At 37.2% G+C, this 20,428-nt stretch overlaps 1 protein-coding gene across 1 annotated transcript in view; it reads right to left on the bottom strand.

Moving 5' to 3' along the window:
- Window positions 1–20,428, bottom strand: part of TMPRSS15 (transmembrane serine protease 15) — a 99,997-nt gene that overhangs the window by 9,208 nt on the left and 70,361 nt on the right. Inside the window, exons 17-22 of the mRNA XM_006097005.2 lie at window positions 19,971–20,081; window positions 19,025–19,157; window positions 9,826–9,921; window positions 5,172–5,221; window positions 4,835–5,009; window positions 71–252 (exon numbers count right to left, since the gene is read on the bottom strand). Of these exons, the coding sequence (XP_006097067.1) occupies window positions 71–252; window positions 4,835–5,009; window positions 5,172–5,221; window positions 9,826–9,921; window positions 19,025–19,157; window positions 19,971–20,081 (747 nt within the window). The remainder of the gene's footprint in view (window positions 1–70; window positions 253–4,834; window positions 5,010–5,171; window positions 5,222–9,825; window positions 9,922–19,024; window positions 19,158–19,970; window positions 20,082–20,428) is intronic.

The following is a 20,428-nucleotide window of genomic DNA, read 5'->3' as shown; positions in this document are numbered from 1 at the left end:
TAAAAAATATTTCAAATCTAATTTTGAATTAACTTGGGCAGATGAGATGACTAAAAGTGATTTGTTTTACCTGTGTAATTCACTTTAAATTCAAGGTGCATCATGACAATGTCACTGTCCTTGCTCCGTTTATTGTAATGTGGGTTTATAACAATTTGATCTATCAACCGGGTCACTACTTGAGGAGAAGTCAGATTCGATGCCGCATGCAGGCCTAGGATTGCTTTCCACTTGGATGGCTCCAAATTTCTCCTGAAGATTATAATAAAGAGGTATAAGAATCTCCCCATCTTTCTAGAGATCATTAAAGATATTTCAGAACTATGTGCTCCCATCCTAAAATGTTCTTGATTTCCTCCAAAGAATTCTTCCTTAAAAAATATTCCTTTACTTTTATTTTTCTTACCAGATCACAGAACAAGCCTTAATTACTGCTAATCTCTCTCTATCACTTCTTCTAAAGTTCTAGACTGTGGCTCTCCACTTTGGTTTCACATTAGAATCATCTAGAATAACATTGATATCTGCTCTCCCCTTCTCTACCTTTGATTTAATGAGTCTGCATCTGGTACTTTAATTTTAAATGAATTTTGAAATGAAATCTCCAAGTTTATGCTAATGTATGACCAGATTTGACTGCTTAGAGCACATTCCACTGGGGAAATGGCATCTTGGTCCAGGGTTTCTTCAGACAACCACAGCAGCTATTGTAGTAATGGAAGGAGGTTTGGGAACATTCTCCCATTTGGGGTGTCATTGAATTCACACAGACTTAAGGTAAACAGTAAAACTTATAAACTAACATAAATGAGTAATTTCCACCTACAATGAACGTGAATCATGTTCCATACACAATGCTGGCCATCAATAAAGTATTGGTAACAAATAACATTTGTGTCATAGGACAGATTGAGTTGAATAGTATATTTTAAGTGAAAGTGTGCAAGGACTTTTAACTGTACTATTGCCCTGCAACATTTTAACTCCAAGAAATTACCAGTGAGCAGCTGGAATTAAACCATATTCACAATGAAGTAAAAATTCAGTAACTGCAATGATTGCAGAACTAGTCATTTAATTCTTAATAGTTGCAAATGTCTAGTTTAATGTGGTGCTGTACTTGTTGGGGGTGGGGGTAAGGTAATTACATAGACACAGATTAGTTGAATGACTTGTGATAGAAATATAAATGATACACGTTGGAGAGATATTTTCTTCCCATAGTGTTACTTATACATGCAGGAGAAATAAAAACACGGAAAACAGGCTATTTTCTATGTAACACAATAACAATTTTGGAAATCACTAAGAATGTGTCAGATTAATGTTGCTGTAGATTATATTTAATTAGACCAGTAGCTTGAAGCATGTAGGTTTGATCTTCACAGTTTATGGTTCATGCATTGGTTTTCTACTCAAAGCCTAAAATAATGAGAGGATATGGTGACTACTAAACTCTGTGTTAGCTACAAACTCTCTCATATTATTTACATTTATATGTATAGCTATCACATGGCGTATAGTACTTACAAAAGATAAGAGTTTGGGAGGTTAGGAACTTTTTTTTCTGAACTGCATTATTTAAATCAATTATCATTGATTTAAATCTGTATCAAATAAAGTACCTATATTTCTCTAAATTTCTATGTGATTATTTCTGAAGACAAAATTTGTAGGAAGCATTTCTACAAAATAACTTGCTTACTTAAAAAATATATATATAATCACAGACAAGAAAGCTAGAAGGGCTAAGAAAAACAGAAGATAGAAAGGTTATTTCAGATTAAAGAAGACCAAAGAGGCATAGAAACTAACTCTGTGCCTTACCCTGGATTGGTTGTTGGTTGGCAAAATCACAGACAAAGCAAAAAACGTCCTAAAGGGCATATGTGGGACAATTGACAAAAATGAATTCATACTATAGATTGGATCATTTTTTTTGGTTGAGGTTAAATTCCCATGATCTGTGATTATATAAGAAAATATCCTTGTTTTTAGTAAAAACACGTGGACATATTTAACACTAAAGGAGCACAATGTCTAACCTGCTATCAAATGGTTGAGAAAGCATTTCTCCAGGTTGGACAGAAAGAATGAGAAAGATTTTAGAACATAAAATTTAAACAAATAATAAATCTGGGTGAAGTTATAAAAGAGTTCTATATACTAATATTTGCAATTTTGTGCATGTTTTGAAAATCAATATAAAACATTTGTAAAGTAAGTAGCTAGTGTCTCTGGGGAAAGACTTGGACTCCTTTTTCATGGACCTTTCAGGTGCAGGGACAGCAGCACATTTATATTTACAGTATGCAAAAGTATTGCAGCATCTTAATTTTTTCTGACAATCACCTTAGAAGGTAGATATCCTATGAACACCCTATGGATGAGGATATTGGAACACAGAGATACTAAATTGCATGAGATTAGTAGCATAGGTAGGATCAAAATCTTGTCTTCCAGTTCGAAGCCAACCTTGCCTTTAAACCACAGAAAAATTGGACCATAGTTTGCAAATATCTTTTTTAAGGTTGAAAAACAAGACAAGTCAATGATAGAGAAACAATGGATGCAAGGATATTTAGGGTCATCCAGGCACACCGAGGCTGAATGGGAATCGAGTGTGGACCATAAGAATGTAGGCAGAGAAGAGCTGTCCATTGAAACCATTTACCTGCCTGCAGGTTAAAACACTTGGAACAGATTTACACTGAGGACAAGTCATTTGTGTAGTATGTTTTTAGTAAGTTGCTTGATTTGGGTTCTTCCGTTCACATATTAAAAAATTAAGTGTTTCACTGCACAGTTAGAATTTTTAAAAGGAAAATAGGCATACTTAAATATGTTTTCCCAAATATCTAAAATCATAAGCAGAAAGTTCCTTGCTTGGTTAGAGGCATGAAGTAAAAAGCAAGAAACTGGAACTCTTACCAACTGGAGAAAGAAGAAATAATGCTACTGAGTGACTGAGGAGAGGTAAGATGCAAGCTTGGTGAGAATAAGTTGGAATTCATCATGGTTCTGTTACAGCTTACCTTTGCTTGTGTTCAAATTGAAACTGTGTGAAAAGACATTTTATGTCCTGTATGACTGAGCATGTGTTTATATTAGATGAAACTGCTTTTTGTATATTCATGGTTTGAAAAAGATAAATATTGGTATCTCTGACCTGCAATAAGTGCATCTGTAATGTCGATAATTGAAAGATGTTGCTAAAATTGCAAGCCTGGTTGACATTAAGAAAGCATATGTTCTGCAAGAACATCAAACAGCCGAATTTACCAAATCCTAGGTTAATACTGGAGATTGCTAACTTACTAAGATCTACCCCTCTGCAACAGAAAACACTGCATCTTTAGCTAAAGATACCTTTCACTTGTAACACAATTAGGCTATAGATTGCACATCTGTGACATGCTCAAGGCATATAGTATGTATAGGTAAAAGTTAAAGTCATATTTACAGGGGATGGGAAAATTGACCACTATAGATGCTTGCTATGCTCTGGTTGAAGACAGATAAAAACATAATTTATCAGTAGGCAGCAAACTCAAGAAGATGTGCTTTAGATATGGGAGAGGCTGTAGTTTAGTCACTGTTTTAAAGTTCAGCTCATAGAATCACAGAGGTTTCGATGTAGATGATCAGTACCATGGACAGTTCCCTAGAGGTTCAAGTAATTGGCCAACTTGGGGTCTGGCTGAAGGTCCTCATTTCAAAGCTCTTAGGATTATGAATTTGAATTTACCCTCACTCTATACGATGGGTATTTAGGCGAGTTATCCCTTTAATACTCATTCACCGTGGCCTCCCTATCTCCCAAAGAACTTTCAAAACCTTCTGTGTGACAGTTTGTTTCCAACTCTCTGAGAACTTCCAATGTTTGTGTTCATAGGGAGTTCAGTCTTTTAATTTAATTAACTACAGCTGCAGCTTCCATTCTGAGCACATATGTGTTTTCCTCAGAGATTCTAGATGCCCTTAGGAGAGGCTCATTGTAACTGTCACAGGGAAGGGCATTTTCTGGAGTTTTCTTCTACCTAGGAAAAGGGTCAGGAAATCGCCCTAGAGCAGGTTTTATGAGTTTCTATGAGGCAGCCAGATTTTTATCTGACCTAATTCACAAATGTTAGAATGGGATTAACTTCTTTTATGCAGATGAGAATTAACAGGTTATTAGGCTCGGGAATATTTATTTACTCCTCTGGTTCTCTCTACCATCTCTACCCTATCTACCCGCCCTGTTTTCTCCTGTGGCATTGCTTTAGGAATGACTGCTTCTAGAAGGAGAATAAACTCTAGAATTCAACATGTATTTTATCATGTTACAAAAGAAAAAATATTAGATATGGTTGACATTAGTTCTAACTTTTAGTTATGGGCAGCATCAAAATAGATCAGACTTGAGAACTAAGTAAACATTTTATACTAATTCGCAATTAAGCCCTCACACATGAATTTTTAGAGCACAAGTTATTTGTAACTGGAGAGCTTTTTTGATGCTAATAATTTGCTGACAATAAATATTGGTCTAATTGATAACAGTACAATTTATACATTACATATTGATTTTATACCTTTAAAATCCTTACGTTTCAATTATTATGGATGTAGGAAACAGTTCTTGATGCAAATATATAACGAAGAATGATTTTTTAGATGAACTTTCTTTTATACATGATTATAATGGGAGAATGATTGGAAAGTTTAGAATGTCACAAACAGCGGGAAGAGTTCCCTGATGAGATGGATTTGTGAGGCTACATGAGATGGGATGCACAGTGTCTGCTGTGGTCACCCCACTTGAGAAGAGACACTCTAATGCCACACTCACCCATACACGCAGTGGGCTGCAGACACCAGCCAGTCGTTGCTGACGAGAGAAGCACCACAGAGCAGTTTGCCGTTATACGCGAGAGCAGTGAGCCATGGCCAGGCTCCTTCGTTGGCGTTATTTCCTCCAACAATCTTCTGGCTGACTTCTTGAGCCACCATCTTTTCCCCGCACGCTATTAAAATCATTGAAGAAAGAGCATCTATTGTATTTTGGTGGATTTCCTCTGGTCATGAAAATTGAGTGGTTCACTACAAACTAACTTCAGGTGACACACCAACTCTATTCAGAATTTTAAATGAAGGCTTAGAAAAAACATGACAACGTATTTACTTACATTTATGGTTACACTGTAACAGAATCAGTGAATCCTGTAGACACTGTGTACTGCAATAGAAGCATAATTATATTTCAGAAATTATGCAGCTAACATTTTGAAGCATAATATAGTGTAGGCTGTCCTTTTATTAGTTAAATTAATTTTTAAATGTAAGAATCCTATATGAAATGTGAGGAGGCTGAAATACAAAGCAGAAAATTCTCAGTTTAAAGTCCAGTGGAATTGACTTTTTGTCCTTTACCACTTACACTTCATGATTTGGGTAAGTTGCTCAATATCCCTGAGACTTCCTTTTGTTATCCATAAAATGGGGACAATGTACTTATTTTATCGGAATTTTCTGAGAAGTAAAAATTATTTTATATTATTGTGCCTTAAACACAACAAACACTCAATAAATGACAGCTATTCTTCGTTTGCTTGAACCAACCTTGGATTTCATTACTCTGTAAGACAGAATATGCCTGCATATTCCTGTCAGACAACTAGTCAGTGCCTCACACTGTGTGTGAGACTGTGAACTTCATCCAGGGAATTTGATGATGAATTAATCACAGGTCCTGCTTTCAAGAGAGGTAAACATACAAATAGCAAATATAAAATAAAGTCCATTCATAAATACTTTAAAAACTCACTATCTGCCAGGCCAGTTTGGCTCAGTGGTTGAGTGTTGACCTATGAACCAGGAGGTCACAGTTTGACTCCCAGTCAGGTCACATGCCCAGGTTGTGGGCTCCATGATCCCCAGTGTGGGGTGTGCAGGAGGCAGCCAATCAATGGTTCTCTCTCATCATTGATGTTCCTATCTCCCTCTCCCTCTCCTTTCCTCTCTGAAATCAATAAAAATACTTTTAAAAAATAAAAACTCACTACCTGTTTAAATATTTGGATATAAACTTTATTTAAAGCCAAGAAAAATATTTGTTTTAAAATGTGTTATACTTACCAGCCACTAGAGATCAGTCTAATACAAGGAATTAAAGCACTTGCCCCATATTTCCTGATGCAGCCACTGCAGATATTAGTCACATTAAAACACACACATGCACACATTTTAATGATTATATTTAATCATTTTAATGATTTCTATTTATATATTTAACTACACCTATTGTTCATGTTGTTTAGGTCTTGAAGGTTTAGAACAAAACAAAACAAAAAACACACAAAATAAGACCCAAGAACCATAGGAGATCATAAATACAGCCAAAGCAAATCAGTGTTTCTGGAAAATTCATAACATTAATTTGAAACCACATGCATTCATGTGGTCTGAGTGACATATCCTTTAGAGTAGAAGATAACTTCAATGCAAATATAAGGAAATATATTTATATTTTACTAATAAGCAATATGCATGCATGTGTAGCTATCTAGATATAGATATATCAAAACATATTCAGAACTATACAAAGAAGAACCCTCAATTAACTCCGCTTCTGTTATCTACTCATAGTTGGGAGAGCTGTAATTTCTGAGATGTGTCAAATTTTATCCTAACTGTTTCTGCATCTATAGTACTCATCAGTGAAGATCCATATTCAAACCAGTTCATCATTCTTAGATATTAGAAAATGCTTAATACTCTGTGGTATGTATAACACTGGTGAATTATATTTTTAGTAAGTGCAGAAAAGTTTCTAGTTAACTTAATAGTTAACCAAAAAATTAAACTGAACCTTACACTTTATTCTCTATGCATTTTGGCTAGTCAAAAATTTCATACACAAACACACACACACACACATGCAGTGTCAAGGAGTAGGTGCTTAACCTGTGGTCAGAATGAGCACTGAATCCACTCTGTCCAGGTGTATTTGGAGAGATTGGAGAGAAACAGAATTGCTGTCCTGGCCTTTGGCAGTGGAGTCAGAGCTAGGTTAGCCCTCTGGATAGGAAGAAAGACAATGCCACGATCCTGTGTCTTTCTCTCAGCCCAGTGGGAACAATGCTGTGATATAAATGGATGGTTTATATCTGTTGTATTGACATGAACTCATTTCCCAATATATGCTCAGCAACATGGCCTTTTTTGTTATTGAAAAGCCTTCCTTTTTCCTTCTCCTTTCCAGAACTTCTATTTAAAGCAAGTTGTTGCTTTGGGGATTTTGGAAAATAGCGCAGCAGAGAGAATAAGTAGAGCACTTTGAAGTCAGACTGAGTTGGGTTAGATTCTCTATGTTGCCTGCAAGCTTTGTGAACTTGTCCAAGTCAGTTACCATCACCGGACTGCTGTTGCCTCCTCTTTCTAGTGGAACAATATTGCCTATGTAATAGCTTCTACACAGATTGGAAATAACCTCTGCAATATTCCTACCACAGTGTCTGTCACATGATAGGCATTCAATAAAGTGTTTGATAAGCACTGTGTATCCTGTGTCTGGTACCAAGCTTAGAACGCAGTGTTGATCTATATATATTAAGTCAAAGTTTCTTTGACTTTTAGGACTGCTACAGAAGCGGTCTGAATAACTGGAAGAAGGGGAAGTGCAGTATTGGCAGCTGCATGGATTGTACATTTCCAATTCTATCAGGTCAGATTGCTGGTATCTCATTGAGTGGCCTTTCTCTGTGGTGGGAAGTAGTATCAGAATCTCGCATACGCCTCACAATAGGAGAAAAATGTGAGGATATAGATAGGTAGATTTTCATAGTTGGAAGAATGATCTACTTTGATATTCTCTTCCTTTCCTCTTTTTTTTTTTAAATCACAACCACTAGTGCAAGGGTGTTTTCAAAAACACCAATTTTCTCCCTAACCGGTTTGGCTCAGTGGATAGAGTGTTGGCCTGTGGACTGAAGGGTCCCAGGTTCGTTTCTGGTCAAGGGCATGTATCTTGGTTGCAGGCATATCCCCAGTAGGGGGTGTGCAGGAGGCAGTTGATCGATGTTTCTCTCTCATCGATGTTTCTAACTCTCTATCCCTGTCCCTTCCTCTCTGTAAAAAAATCAATAAAAAATATCAAAACACCAATTTTCAAAGGGCAATAAATGTAATAAATAAATACATACATAAATAAACTACCTAACCGAATAAATGTACATATTTCTGATTTTCACTAACCCAATATAACATGGCTAATCAAGGAAGGGATTAAGGACCTCTCTGGCTCATGGATGTTTTGAAAGTTTAAAGTTTCTATGTGTGTAAATGGTGTCTCTTTCAAATAACATAAACACACATACACTAGGGACATCAAGGTAAGGTGATATTGACATCTGATGATATGCATAGAATAACCTAGTTTTTCTCTGAAACATGCATCTAAGTAAGATGACTGGTTTTTTATATTTTGTCCTTTTTATCATTTTAAATGTCCATAAGATATAAGTAAAAGATTCTCAACATGCAGACTGCTCAAGATCTATAACGGTAATGTAAATTTAGACCTGCCGTATAGAAAGGAAGTCTAGTAGTCTGCTTGCTTCACCCCATGAGACTGATAATCTCAAGGCCCAGCAAACATTCATATAAAACATGCCACTGCAAACTCCTTGGGTACGAAAAATACTCCTTTATCAGTTTGTTACTGGTTGACCTCACAGAAATGGTACCTTTTCATGAATAGCTGAATAATTTTATAATTTCCTTTTTCACCATTGAGTTTGTTAAACAAGCTAATGCACCAACCATGACATCCTAAAACCTTGTGTGTAGTGATGGTTTCGCCCTGCAGTTACTTCTTCCCGCCCACAGCTGGCCTTTAATGGAACTTGAGATTCAGAAGTCAATTTCAACAAAAATTAGCAATAATGCTCAGACAGGGGAAATGACATAATCTAAGCTAAAACAGATCTTTGGATATGAAAAGAATGTTGCTTTGTAAAACATTAGTAAAAGCTATAAAAGTGAATCTAATTTTAAAGAGCAAGAGAGAATATGTAGGCACAACTAGAAGTCTGGACTGCCTCACTTTGTATCCATGTTCTATTTGCTAAGGCAGAGAAAAGATTCCCATGACTTTTTCCTCATTCTCCTCGTTTGATGATAGCTAACTTGTGTTGCTCTTTTTAACCTGATCCACATTGGACCACTTTATCCCAACTCTCACAATTTCTTTCTTTCTTTTTTTGTTGTTGTTAATCTTCACTGGAGGATATTTTTCCATTAATTTTTAGAGAGAGTGGAAGGGAGGGGAGAGACAGAGAGAGAGAAACATCGATGTGAGAGAGACACATTGATTGGTTGCCTCCTGCACATGCCCCAATCAGGGCCAGGGATTGGGCCTGCAACTGAGGTACATGCCCTTGACTGAAATCAAGCCCCAGACCCTGCATTCGGCAGGCCCACACTCTATCCACTGAGCAAAACCGGCTAGGGCTCAGAATTTTTTTCAATAGGAGTTATTGTTTATGAATCTGAGAGTAGGGATGAAAAGGACATGCAACTAGAACCTACTGGATCACTGTCAGTGCTAAACAATTTCATATACAATATCTTGTTTGACTGTCTTACCATTTCTATGGGTTTATGCAATGTTATCAGATAGGACCAGTTAGACATTACTTGAGATTACCTGAAGAATAAAAAAGATAAAGAACTTCCAAGATTATGAGCTAGTATGTGGTGGAATTAAAATCAATTGGCTTTGAAATCTATCATCTTTCCAGTCCATGTGCAACTTGTTCAAGAACAGATTTGGGGACCCACCTTGGTGTTAGTATTAAGCTGCCATTAGATGCTGTGTTTAGTTTTACAAATGGTCCACCTCCAGTAGAGAAGACTGGCATTGATGAATTTCCACTCCTAGGGAAACACACATAGAGACAAAACAAAGCACAAATAAAAAAACCACAAACAGTGATACTGAAAGAAATTATGGAATTCCATACATATAAATGAACATTTTAATATAAAACTTCAAATGTTTTGCTATCTAAAAGATGGCACAAATGAATAGAATTACCATAAGGGTGTAGGTATAATTTTTGCTTAATACCTCAAGTTCTTATTTGCATGCTTATATATTACTTAAAGTTAAAATTTGTGTATATATAACTTGGGCGTCTGATTTTTGACTTCTTTATATTGACTTATTTATATTGTCCAATAGTTTTCCCTAATGATCAATTTAATGACAACTTCACAGAATTGTTGCATCATATTGTTGCATAATTCATCCTTTAAAAAATGCATGTTGCCAAAGAACAATCTAGAAAAACAAAATCTTTTGTGCTTATCATTCCATTCAATTCAAAGCCTCACAAGCCCTCATGTAAAGCCATCAGTTATGTGTTGCTCTGAAAAAGACAGTATGTAGCCTGGACTTCCAAATGTCACCTGGTGAGCCAGAATGGGATGTGACAGAAGTAATTAAATGAAAATCGTTTACATCCCTGCTCTCAACTGTGAGTTTTAATTGAAGATTTCTCTCAATTATTCTGACTTTCTTCTGGAAGCTCAGCCGGAGATGCTCAGCTTCTCAACTCCTAATCTTGTTTCTGCCCTTTATTTACTTTAGATTTTAGTTTTCATATAAAACTAGGCCTTCGGGGTGGAAACCAATTCTTGCTGTCTTCTACTGGTTAGCAGGGAGATGGTGCAGTTCCTACCTTTTTGGGTAGCATGATGGGCTCACCCATTGCCTTTTCAAAAGAAGGTTCAATGTCTTCCACAGACTAAGCCAACACTCACCCTTTTCTATCTGTCTAGGGAATTTCGAAGAATACTCATTGATGTTATGACCAATAAGAGGAGAAAACCTCAGTAGAGGATATTTTCTCTCTTTTTCAAGGGAGACAATACCTTAATGAAACAGAAGGAGTATTTGTCCTGTACCATTGATTCACTGACTAGAGAGCTGGAACAAGAGTCTATATGTAATGCTTCAGAATTTAGTATCTTGTATTTTTTTTTTACTTTTTCATCTGAAATATTGGATTTTATTTTATTGAAGATTTTAACAAGTTTTTAAAATGATTGATTAGGACTGCAATTAACAGTGGAAGATTGATTTAAGGATTAGTAATTAGTGGGTAAGACGCTTGAGCTTTGAGTCAGATTATGGGCTTAAAACCCTGGCCCTACCAGGAGTACAATTGGACAAATTCTCAAATTCTCAATCAGTAGGTTCTTTTGTTACCTCATCTTTACAATGATCATTTTAACCTTATAGGGTTGTTGTGAAGATTAAATAACATGAGACATGAAGCCCTTAGCATACAAAGTGCTCAGTAAGTGGTTTTGGATATTGTTATTTGATTATATTATACTAGAGGCCTGGTGCATGAAAGTTGTTTACAGGTTGGGGGGGGGGTCCCTCAGCCCAGCCTGCACCCTCTTGCAGTCTGGGAGCCCTCAGGGGATGTCCGACTGATGGCCCGGGGGAACGGGCCTAAGTGGGCAGTTGGACATCCTTAGCACTGCTGTGGAGGCAGGAGAGGCTCCCGCCACTGCCCCTGCACTCGCCAACCATGAACCCAGCTTCTGCCTCAGCAGTGCTCCCCCTGTGGGAGCACACTGACCACCAGGGGGCAGCTCCTGCCTTGAGAGTCTGCCCCCTCATGGTCAGTGCACGTCATAGCTACCAGTCGTTCTGCCATTTGGTCGATTTGCATATTAGCCTTTTAATATATAGGATTTTGGATATTTTGTTATTAGGATAAACCCACCGCAAAGATGTGGATTTAAGATGCTTCTATTATCTCCCGCTGATTTTATTCTATTCCTTGGCTATCTCTTTTGAGACAGACCCTGCGGGGGGGGGGGGGGAGGGTGTGGCGGGGAGATGCATTAATTTCTCTAAAACAAAATCTGGACAAATTTAAATTGGAAAAAACATTGAAAATTTATTTAGAAATCAGTTTTAATCTAGCATCTATTTATTACACACCTACCATTAGCATTGCCCTATGATGGGACTGACGGGTATATATTTACCATAAGCCTATTACAGATAAAGGAAGACTAGAGACAAAACCTTAAGAATAAAGAGCATAGTAAATTAAGAATATATTTAAAGAATAAAGAATTTAGTAAATGCTAATTATTCTGCCCTGGTGTGCTCAAATACTGATCCTTAGGGATGTTTTCATTATCTGGATGAGAAAAATAGAGATTACATATGCACATGAAAACACACACACACATTATCTTATATTCTGAGATTGTCCCTCTCTAGTTTCATTCTCAAATTTTCCATGAGAAAATAAACTGCAGTGAATGGTACAGATATGTTGTTTGGGGTTATTTGGGATAATTAGACAAAACCTTCTTTTAGAAAAAACAACATAAAGTAATCACATAATTAATTAAATTTTTGCAGGAAATATTGGTATCAGCAACCTAGGAGTGGTGTATACAGTCTATCAGTTCGTGTGAACATTTCCTGGAGTCAGTGCTCGATGTCAGAACTGGGAAATGAATCTGAGACAGACCACCTGCATTTGAAATCCTGCCAAGGCGAACTCATCCTTTTTTGGACGGAACATAATTTATTCTAGTTTATATTCATAGTAAACAGAACATAAGTGGCAAAAAAAAAATTAAAACAACTTATTTTTTATTTTAAGAAATACTGGAGTCCTAGCTGATTTGGCTCAGTGGATAGAGTGTCGGCCTGTGGACTGAAACGGCCCCATGTTCCATTCCGGTCAAGGGCACATGCCCGGGTTATGAGCTTGATCCCCAGTATGGGTCATGCAGGAGGCAACCAATCAATGATTCTCTCTCATTATTGTTGTTTCTGTCTCTCCCTCTCCCTTCTTCTCTGAAATCAATAAAACTATATTTAAAAAAGAAATAATGGAAATAATAAAAATACATTGAAAATGTTCTTGGCAAAATAAAAGGTTAGCAATTTTATGCGGTCACTCTTTGAAAAACAAAATCTCAGAACTAAAAACTTAAACTGTTAAGAGAGAATACGTTATATTAAGTTCTGCGAATATTAAACATGCAACTAAATTCCTGCCTCAGTTTCTTTTTCTTGCAAGGAAATTAGTTAATTTTTAGAAAGGCACTCTGTCCAGATGACAACTAGAGGTGGCATATTTTAAATCCTGAAAACGGGTCCAGCTCTGCAGATTCAGATAACTCTATCACATATTTGCATAGCTCCCGGAAATCAGGAGTTTGGTATCACATAGAAAAGCCCAGATAGCACTGCTTTTTTGACATGCTAATGCCTCCTGACTACCTACTTCTAAATCTTTATTTCCATTTTTATAGGCTGTGCACCCTCACAGGGCTCCCTGGCTTCAGAGAAACCTTATTCTATATGAGTAAAAAAGCACACAGATGCAACTCATTATTATTATTTTTGAGGTTGTATCCCGAGTATATAAAAATACTTATACTCACGGGTGAATTCTAGAGAGAGAGAGAAGGATACACCAAGGCGTCCTGCACAGCATTAAATCTGCCTTTCTTCTCAGGCCCTGCTTAGGTTTCGCTCTTTGTCTCGCCCCCAGACTGTTAGCTGTGATAAGCATTCCTCCCTAAAGCAGGAGCTTAGGTGGGGATGTGTGAAGCTTTGGGACACATTAAAGCTAAAAAGAATAACTGATGCTGTGAAAGCAGCAGCCCGGCACTGGAGCTCATTTCACTCTCCCAAACGGTTTAAGTAATGAACCGAGCCAGGTGGGATTAGGCTGAAAGGGTTTTTTAAAGAGAAGAATGGACGCTCCTTTTCAGATTGGAGGGAAAGAATGAGGATTGATTTGGCAGGGCAGAAGGTAGGGGAGAGCATTTTAATAGGCTAGGGATCAGTGAATTAAAAGGATTTAAGGCAAAGGGTGGCGAAGCCTCCCCTTAAGCACCAGACACATTTCAACTACAATCGCTTGTTCATTTGCCACATTGAGAGCAACACGCCTAGCACTCCCCCAGCACCGTGATAGCTTTTAGCCCACAGGTAAGCCTGATTAATTTTAGATTTTCTGACCTCTACTCTTAAAATTCTGTGGCACACAGAAGGAAAGAAATGCCAAGAGAAGAAATGATCTCCACTTAATTAATTTCCTCCTTTGTGCAACCTACTCTAGGTAGGAAGTTAGTCTTGAGTGGCTGGGGTGGGGCCGGTCCTGGGTGCCCTGAACAGGGGATGGACCAACATTGCCTTCAGACTGCCTGTCTATGCGGGGCCCAGCAGAACACCAGCAGGCAGGCTCTTCAGAGCAAGCTCAGAGGACCTTACTAGGATCCTGGACTAATTATAATAAAATTTGCATTTTTGTTTTGACCCAGCTCCCTGTGGTTTTTTTTTTTTTTCTGTATGCATTATGGGTAAGGTCATGCCCAGAAGAAAGATAGTTTCTGTCAATCATCCCTGAATGCAAATGTAAGTCTCCACCCAGATAATCCCTCTTTTAAGTGCAGGGGTTGGGGCCATGCACTCTTTCTCTACTGGTCCTTCCTCTCCTCGTTCGGAATGTATCTTCAACAAACCCCATTTTGCTTTACTTTCATTTTCATTGACCTTAAAATCTCTTGTACATCGATGAAAAGAACCGAGGTCCCAGCTGGTCCAATGGGTAACGCTACTGTATGAAGAACAAGCGGGAGATTGATGGGTCAGTCTGTAGCTTCTCTCTGTTATCTTACTGATGGAATGGTTTTGGGAAGGAAACAAACTTGGCATCTCCTACCAAAAATATGGCTGAAGGGGAGACTGTCAGAGACAGGATCTATGGACAACATCTTGGACAATTTGACCTTAATTCATTGTGTTGGCTGCCCCAAGATATTCCTCAAAGGAATATGGACTATTTAGAACTAAAATCACCAGAGAAACAGCAAGAGCAAGAAGAGCTCTCTGACTCTCCTCTGTCCCCCTAAAAGCAGGAAATAAATCTCCATGATGGATGCCCTCCCTTCTGAAGGGCTGAGAGACAACCTTGTCACAAGACTTATAACATCCAGAGTTGGAAAGCCTGTGTAAACAAACGCCTTTACTGATTTACTACCCAAGCCCAAACTTCGTTTAGATTCCTCTCTAAGGAATATTCAAACCTGCGTAGATTCCTTTCTAATGAGCACCAACTTTCTTTGTCTTGTCAGTTTCTCACAAATTTATTGTCTAAAAAGTATAGGAAGGTGCCTGGTTTCCTCACTTCTTCAAGCCTCATTTTATGATCTGGGCATCATATTGTGACTCTCCTGTGCACAAGTATTAAATTGTTCACTTTTCTCTTGTTAATTCAGCCTTGTGTCAATTTTATTATTTTATAACCAGTCCAGCCAAAAGAACTAAAGGAGGGGAGAGTGGGTGAATTCTCTCCTGCTCTCCAACAATTTGTAACATTGTTTTCTCAGCTGGCATTGGAGTTCATTGTTGAATAACAGGCATATAACGTACACCTCCACATTTACGGTGAAGTTTTCTCAGTGCATATATCTCTTTCAATGTGTTATTATTTTATAAGGACATAGATGCAACATTTCCTTTAGAATTTAGTGTCAGGAGAAACCTGTCTTCCCTATGGAACTGTTGGCATGTGTGTTATCTCAGAATTAAAGTCACGTGATTTTTAATGTTTTCCTTTTTGCATGGGTTTCCAGAAATCTCAGACACAAATATTAGTAATTATGCCAACCTTGAATGTTTTATAGATTTGCCTCTTTTTTTCTTGGACATTATTTTCACCTAACACTCTGTTAATCTTACTGCATATATTTTTCTATAAATCACTCCCCTTTCTTTTGAAAAGATAATGTTGTAGAAAAAGGAAGAGAATGGAAGGAAATAAGAGAGAAAAGGAGGAAGTGAATAAGAAAACAAGGAAGGGAGCAAAAATAAAGAAGAAAAATAAGAAAAGAGAAAGAAGAAAAACATTGAAAGAAAGTAGGAAGAAAATATATTAGATTTTATTAGTTGTAATCAAAATTGCTCCTGGTTTCAGAAATACAGCACTATTTAAAAGTTGAACAGTTGGAATTACTTTTTTTTAGAAGGAAAAGTGACTTCTAGTTTTTAATGGCTTAGCAAGGCAAATCAATTGCATAGTTCATTCACTGGGTAAGCGACAGGGTAGAGTGCTTCACTAAGAACTACAGTTATCACCTTAAAAATCACCACTCAAGTTTCTTGCACATTTATTCTTGCATCAATATAAAATGTTTTCTTTCATGCTTTGATCAGAGACATGAAAATGTTGTTCAAGGTACTTTTTACTTATGCATGCTATAAATGGCAGGGAATGGAAATGTTTCATTTTGAAAAGGGAAGGCTGATGAAATCTGCCTCATACGATTTACTAGAATCTTTGGGGAATTGCGTTTTGTAGCCTATCTGCATAAATAATCTTGAGAGACCACGGTGCCTTTTTAATAAATTGACTGCTAAATTACTTTCCAGGGCACCAAACACATCATTTTAAACTCACCGAGTTGCCAGTCCAGACAAATTCTCATTAAGGCTATAACTTTCTTTCAATTACCAGGGCACTATAGAGACTATTTAATAGGTGCAGGCCCGAAGATTAAAGTCTTCGCAGAGATTACCTGACTCATTTCTGAAGAAAGCGAGTGTCTGACCTTCACCAAAAACATTGCATCAAAGGCAGTGGGATGTACTGCTTGCTTTACACACACTAAAAAAAATTCTAGTCTCTGTCCCTGTCTCCAGATGGAAGGAGTGTGATTCATAGGAAATGAGGTCAGTGAACTAGAGAGGAAAATCTGGCTGGGGAAAACATGTAAATAGACAGTGCACAGTCTGTGGAATTGGCTGTCAGTCACTCAGCCCTGGCCATTTGCTAGGAGGCCTTTCCTGACATGCACAAATTGAGCAGGTTCTCCTAGAGCACACCGACTTTATCACATTATATTGTAATGATGTAGTTATGTGTCTATTCCTACCACATTTGAAGCAGAAATAATGTCTTATTCATCCATGGGACAGACACGGTATCATTGCTAATGCTTAGATTTCCGATCCGGGAGGAATCAACATGATACATTTATTTTAGCAACTGTTAAAAAGTAATAAAATATATGTTTCCTTTCCAGTACATTCTCTCATGCAATGCAGGAATCTGTACTAGGCTATCACTCAACATATGTCATTCAAAATCACTAAAAGAAAATTTCTGTCAAAGAAGGTGTTGACCTTTTTGATCTTTGTAAATGACTCATCTTAATCCCCTATATCCTCCAGGAAACTAGTTAAGATTCAAAAACCACAGTAGGAAAAACTCTTATGTTTATAATCATATAGGGATGCTTAGAAAGGTGGTGAATTGGATCACAAGCCCCTGTGTGGTGAAAGCCCTTTGTACATATCATGCGGATTCATCGGCTGTGGAAATGAGGTCAAGTTACCAATCTCCTCAGCCTACTCTACTAAGTTCCCGGGTCTGTAAAACAGCTCCTCAGCATTATTGGAGGCTCTAGTAGTGGAAGCAAATGACTTCCTAGGGCCTCACCAGTGTGAACTCACCACTGAACTGAAATCAACATTAAAGTGGGAATCTGGAATCAATACCATTTACTCAGTGCCTTGCTTGAGGTGAGAATAAGAAAAACACCTGTTAGTTTTGGTGTTTGGTTGACTCTTCATCAAAAACCCATCATTTCCCTGTAACTCACCTGCCTTCAAGACTCTATATGTCTCAAAGGCCCCCATGTTGAAAGGGTTTTTGTTAGAACACAAGGTACAATGTATAACAAAAAGGATAATATATACAAAGTGCAGGAAGATTCCAACTAATAGGTACAAAGGAAGATTCCAACTAATAGGTACAAACCAAAATGATAATTATTTACATAATGGATGATGACACTCATTTCCTCATCTTGATACACTTGAATGAGGCTTGGAGTTGGGGAGTTCCAATTCTAAGGGACCAGCACTGTAGGAGGTAAAGGGCGTTGATAGCTTTCAATCCAAGTGTAAAAAGTTATGGAGCATTTCTGGCACTCTGACTGGAGCCTCAACACATTTTCCTGTTGTAAAATATGTCTACTAGGATGTGGTTGCTAGGCACTTGACAATAATATAGAGTATAACTCTCCCAGTCTACTGTAGACTAGCCATTATGGGTTACACGAAGACCTTACCATTATACTGATGGTATTTCTAGTGGAAAATATGTTTTGGGTTAAAAAAATAAACATTTGAAAATAAATTTAAAAAATCTGTGTTGTACAGCATGAAGACTATTATATGACCTATTAATCCATTAGAAAGAAGGGCCACTTATGAGGAAAGCAATCAATTATATTTTTTATGAATTAGGAAAAGCTGAGATAATTACCAAATGCTGAGGGTATTTGCAGATGTGGACTGAAATTATATCTCTTTGTAACTTTATCTAATCTTTTAGAACAAATTAGAAAACCATTCTCCGGTTCAGGGCAGAAAAAAATGACATAATTGGACAACTTTTGAGATACTTTTGACATACTTTTTGGGAAAGTCTTAAACTTTTGCATATCTTTTCTCATAACAATTATACTGCTACAAATTTTCCAAAACAACAACATAAGTATTGTAAATATGTTACAAAGATACAGGAAAAGTATGTTCTCTGCATGCTTGTAATTAGTTATATCTATTATGACATAGCATAAAATGAAATATTTAATTTCTTTAAAATAATAATCTATAGAATAGATTTAATGATATCAGAAATATGCATGTATAAGTAGGCTATAAAGCAGAACATAATGTATTAGGTTGCATGATTTTATAATCTTTCTACATATATTTATGACATATTTATTGAAAAGCTATCAATAGTGGAAGACATTTTGAGAATGGGATAATCAAGATTTTTTTCTCCCTTTTGCTCATGTGTGCTTTCTAAATTCATACATTCCATACATTTTAAGTATCTTAATAAACCCAGTTTGATACCAAATCAAAAGTCTGAGAATCTCAAAAAGAGAGCTGAGTAGAATTACTTACCCTAGTCCCAGCAGCTGACAAACATCATTTGAAATCTGTGTGGTCCAGTTCTCAGCACAAGCTGCATGCCATGTGCTCTGGATCCTGAACTGCACCAAACCATTGTTGCTCAGCGTGCCATTGAAGAGACGCACTAAAGAGATTGGACACAGGGTCATTTTGACCTAAGTTGATAAAAGTAAATGATGGATTCTGAACTAAATGTGCAATGTTCTTAATATTTAGAGTTTAGAGATTGGTTGTAATTTTTCTTAAGAGCATGTTGAAAGGCCCAAGTTGAAAATACAAATTTGGTGGACTTAATTTTCCTCTTTATATAACAGTTTTCTCATGGCTGAAATAGAGCTAATTCTTATATGTTAAGATTGTTTTACTGCACTTAGTTACAGTGCATGGCACAGAATAAGTAGCATTCAATATTTGCTTAGAAACCAAAGGAAGACATAGTAAAAGTAACCATTACTCATGATATTATAGAGATTTGGAGTGGGGCTGGACTCACTTAGACTCAATGAAGGAGTAGTAGATTATGAAGAAACAGGAATGAAAGAACCATGTCTAAGAAAATCAGTTATAAGTAAAGATGAAGGTGCTTCTATGTATAGGCAATGCTCAGAGTATGATCTTCAATAGGAGTGGTGCTCAAGTGCCTGGTGTGGGCTATTGTCTCTCTGTGGTATTTTATGCTTTCTCCCTAAATATGGGTCGTCTCTGACTTAGTTACTAAGTGTAGTAAATTTAAACAAAAAATAAATAATTGGGGCCTTAACTTTTCTCTTACCTAGAGTGGGAACAAAGGTGCTGACATCATTGGGCGATGTCCATATACCGAAGCATTAAAACATGTCGTAAGAAACACATTCATAATCTTCCTTTCACATTTGTAGAACCCAAATTTAGAGGCAAAAGTGACAAAAGTATTTTCCTAAAAGTAAAGCATACATACCACAGTGTGCTTCATCAGAGCCATCCTGACAGTGTGGAAGACTGTCACAGAGATTGACCAGGGGAATGCATTCTCCATTCTTACACTGAAAACTGTCTTCCTTGCAGGGCTCTACGGGGAAATAATATTTATTGTATAAGATAAAGCAATGACAAATAGAGGATTGTGGAGTAGCCACCCCATTTCTGTCCCTTTAAGCAGCACATGGTTGAGCTAGCTTTGCTATTGAATAAAACTATACACTTAGATGCTCAGAATGTCTCAGAAAGAATAGGGTCAAAGCCAGAGATAGGACTTGAGAAGACTGTAGACAGAACCTTAAGCATCTCCTTGGCATCAGAGCATGGGTCATGACACACCCCTGCCTCAAAATCTTTGTTAATCTTTCTTCAATAAATTCCTCCATCCCAAAATGAACATACAAGCAACAACCATTGGAGTGTTACCCAAGCAGAGAA

This window comes from Myotis lucifugus, unplaced genomic scaffold (assembly GCF_000147115.1).
Source record: "Myotis lucifugus unplaced genomic scaffold, Myoluc2.0 scaffold_193, whole genome shotgun sequence".
Lineage (NCBI taxonomy): Eukaryota > Metazoa > Chordata > Mammalia > Chiroptera > Vespertilionidae > Myotis > Myotis lucifugus.
The sequence above is the reverse complement of the archived record's forward strand: the minus strand, read 5'-3'. Positions and strand labels throughout refer to the sequence as shown.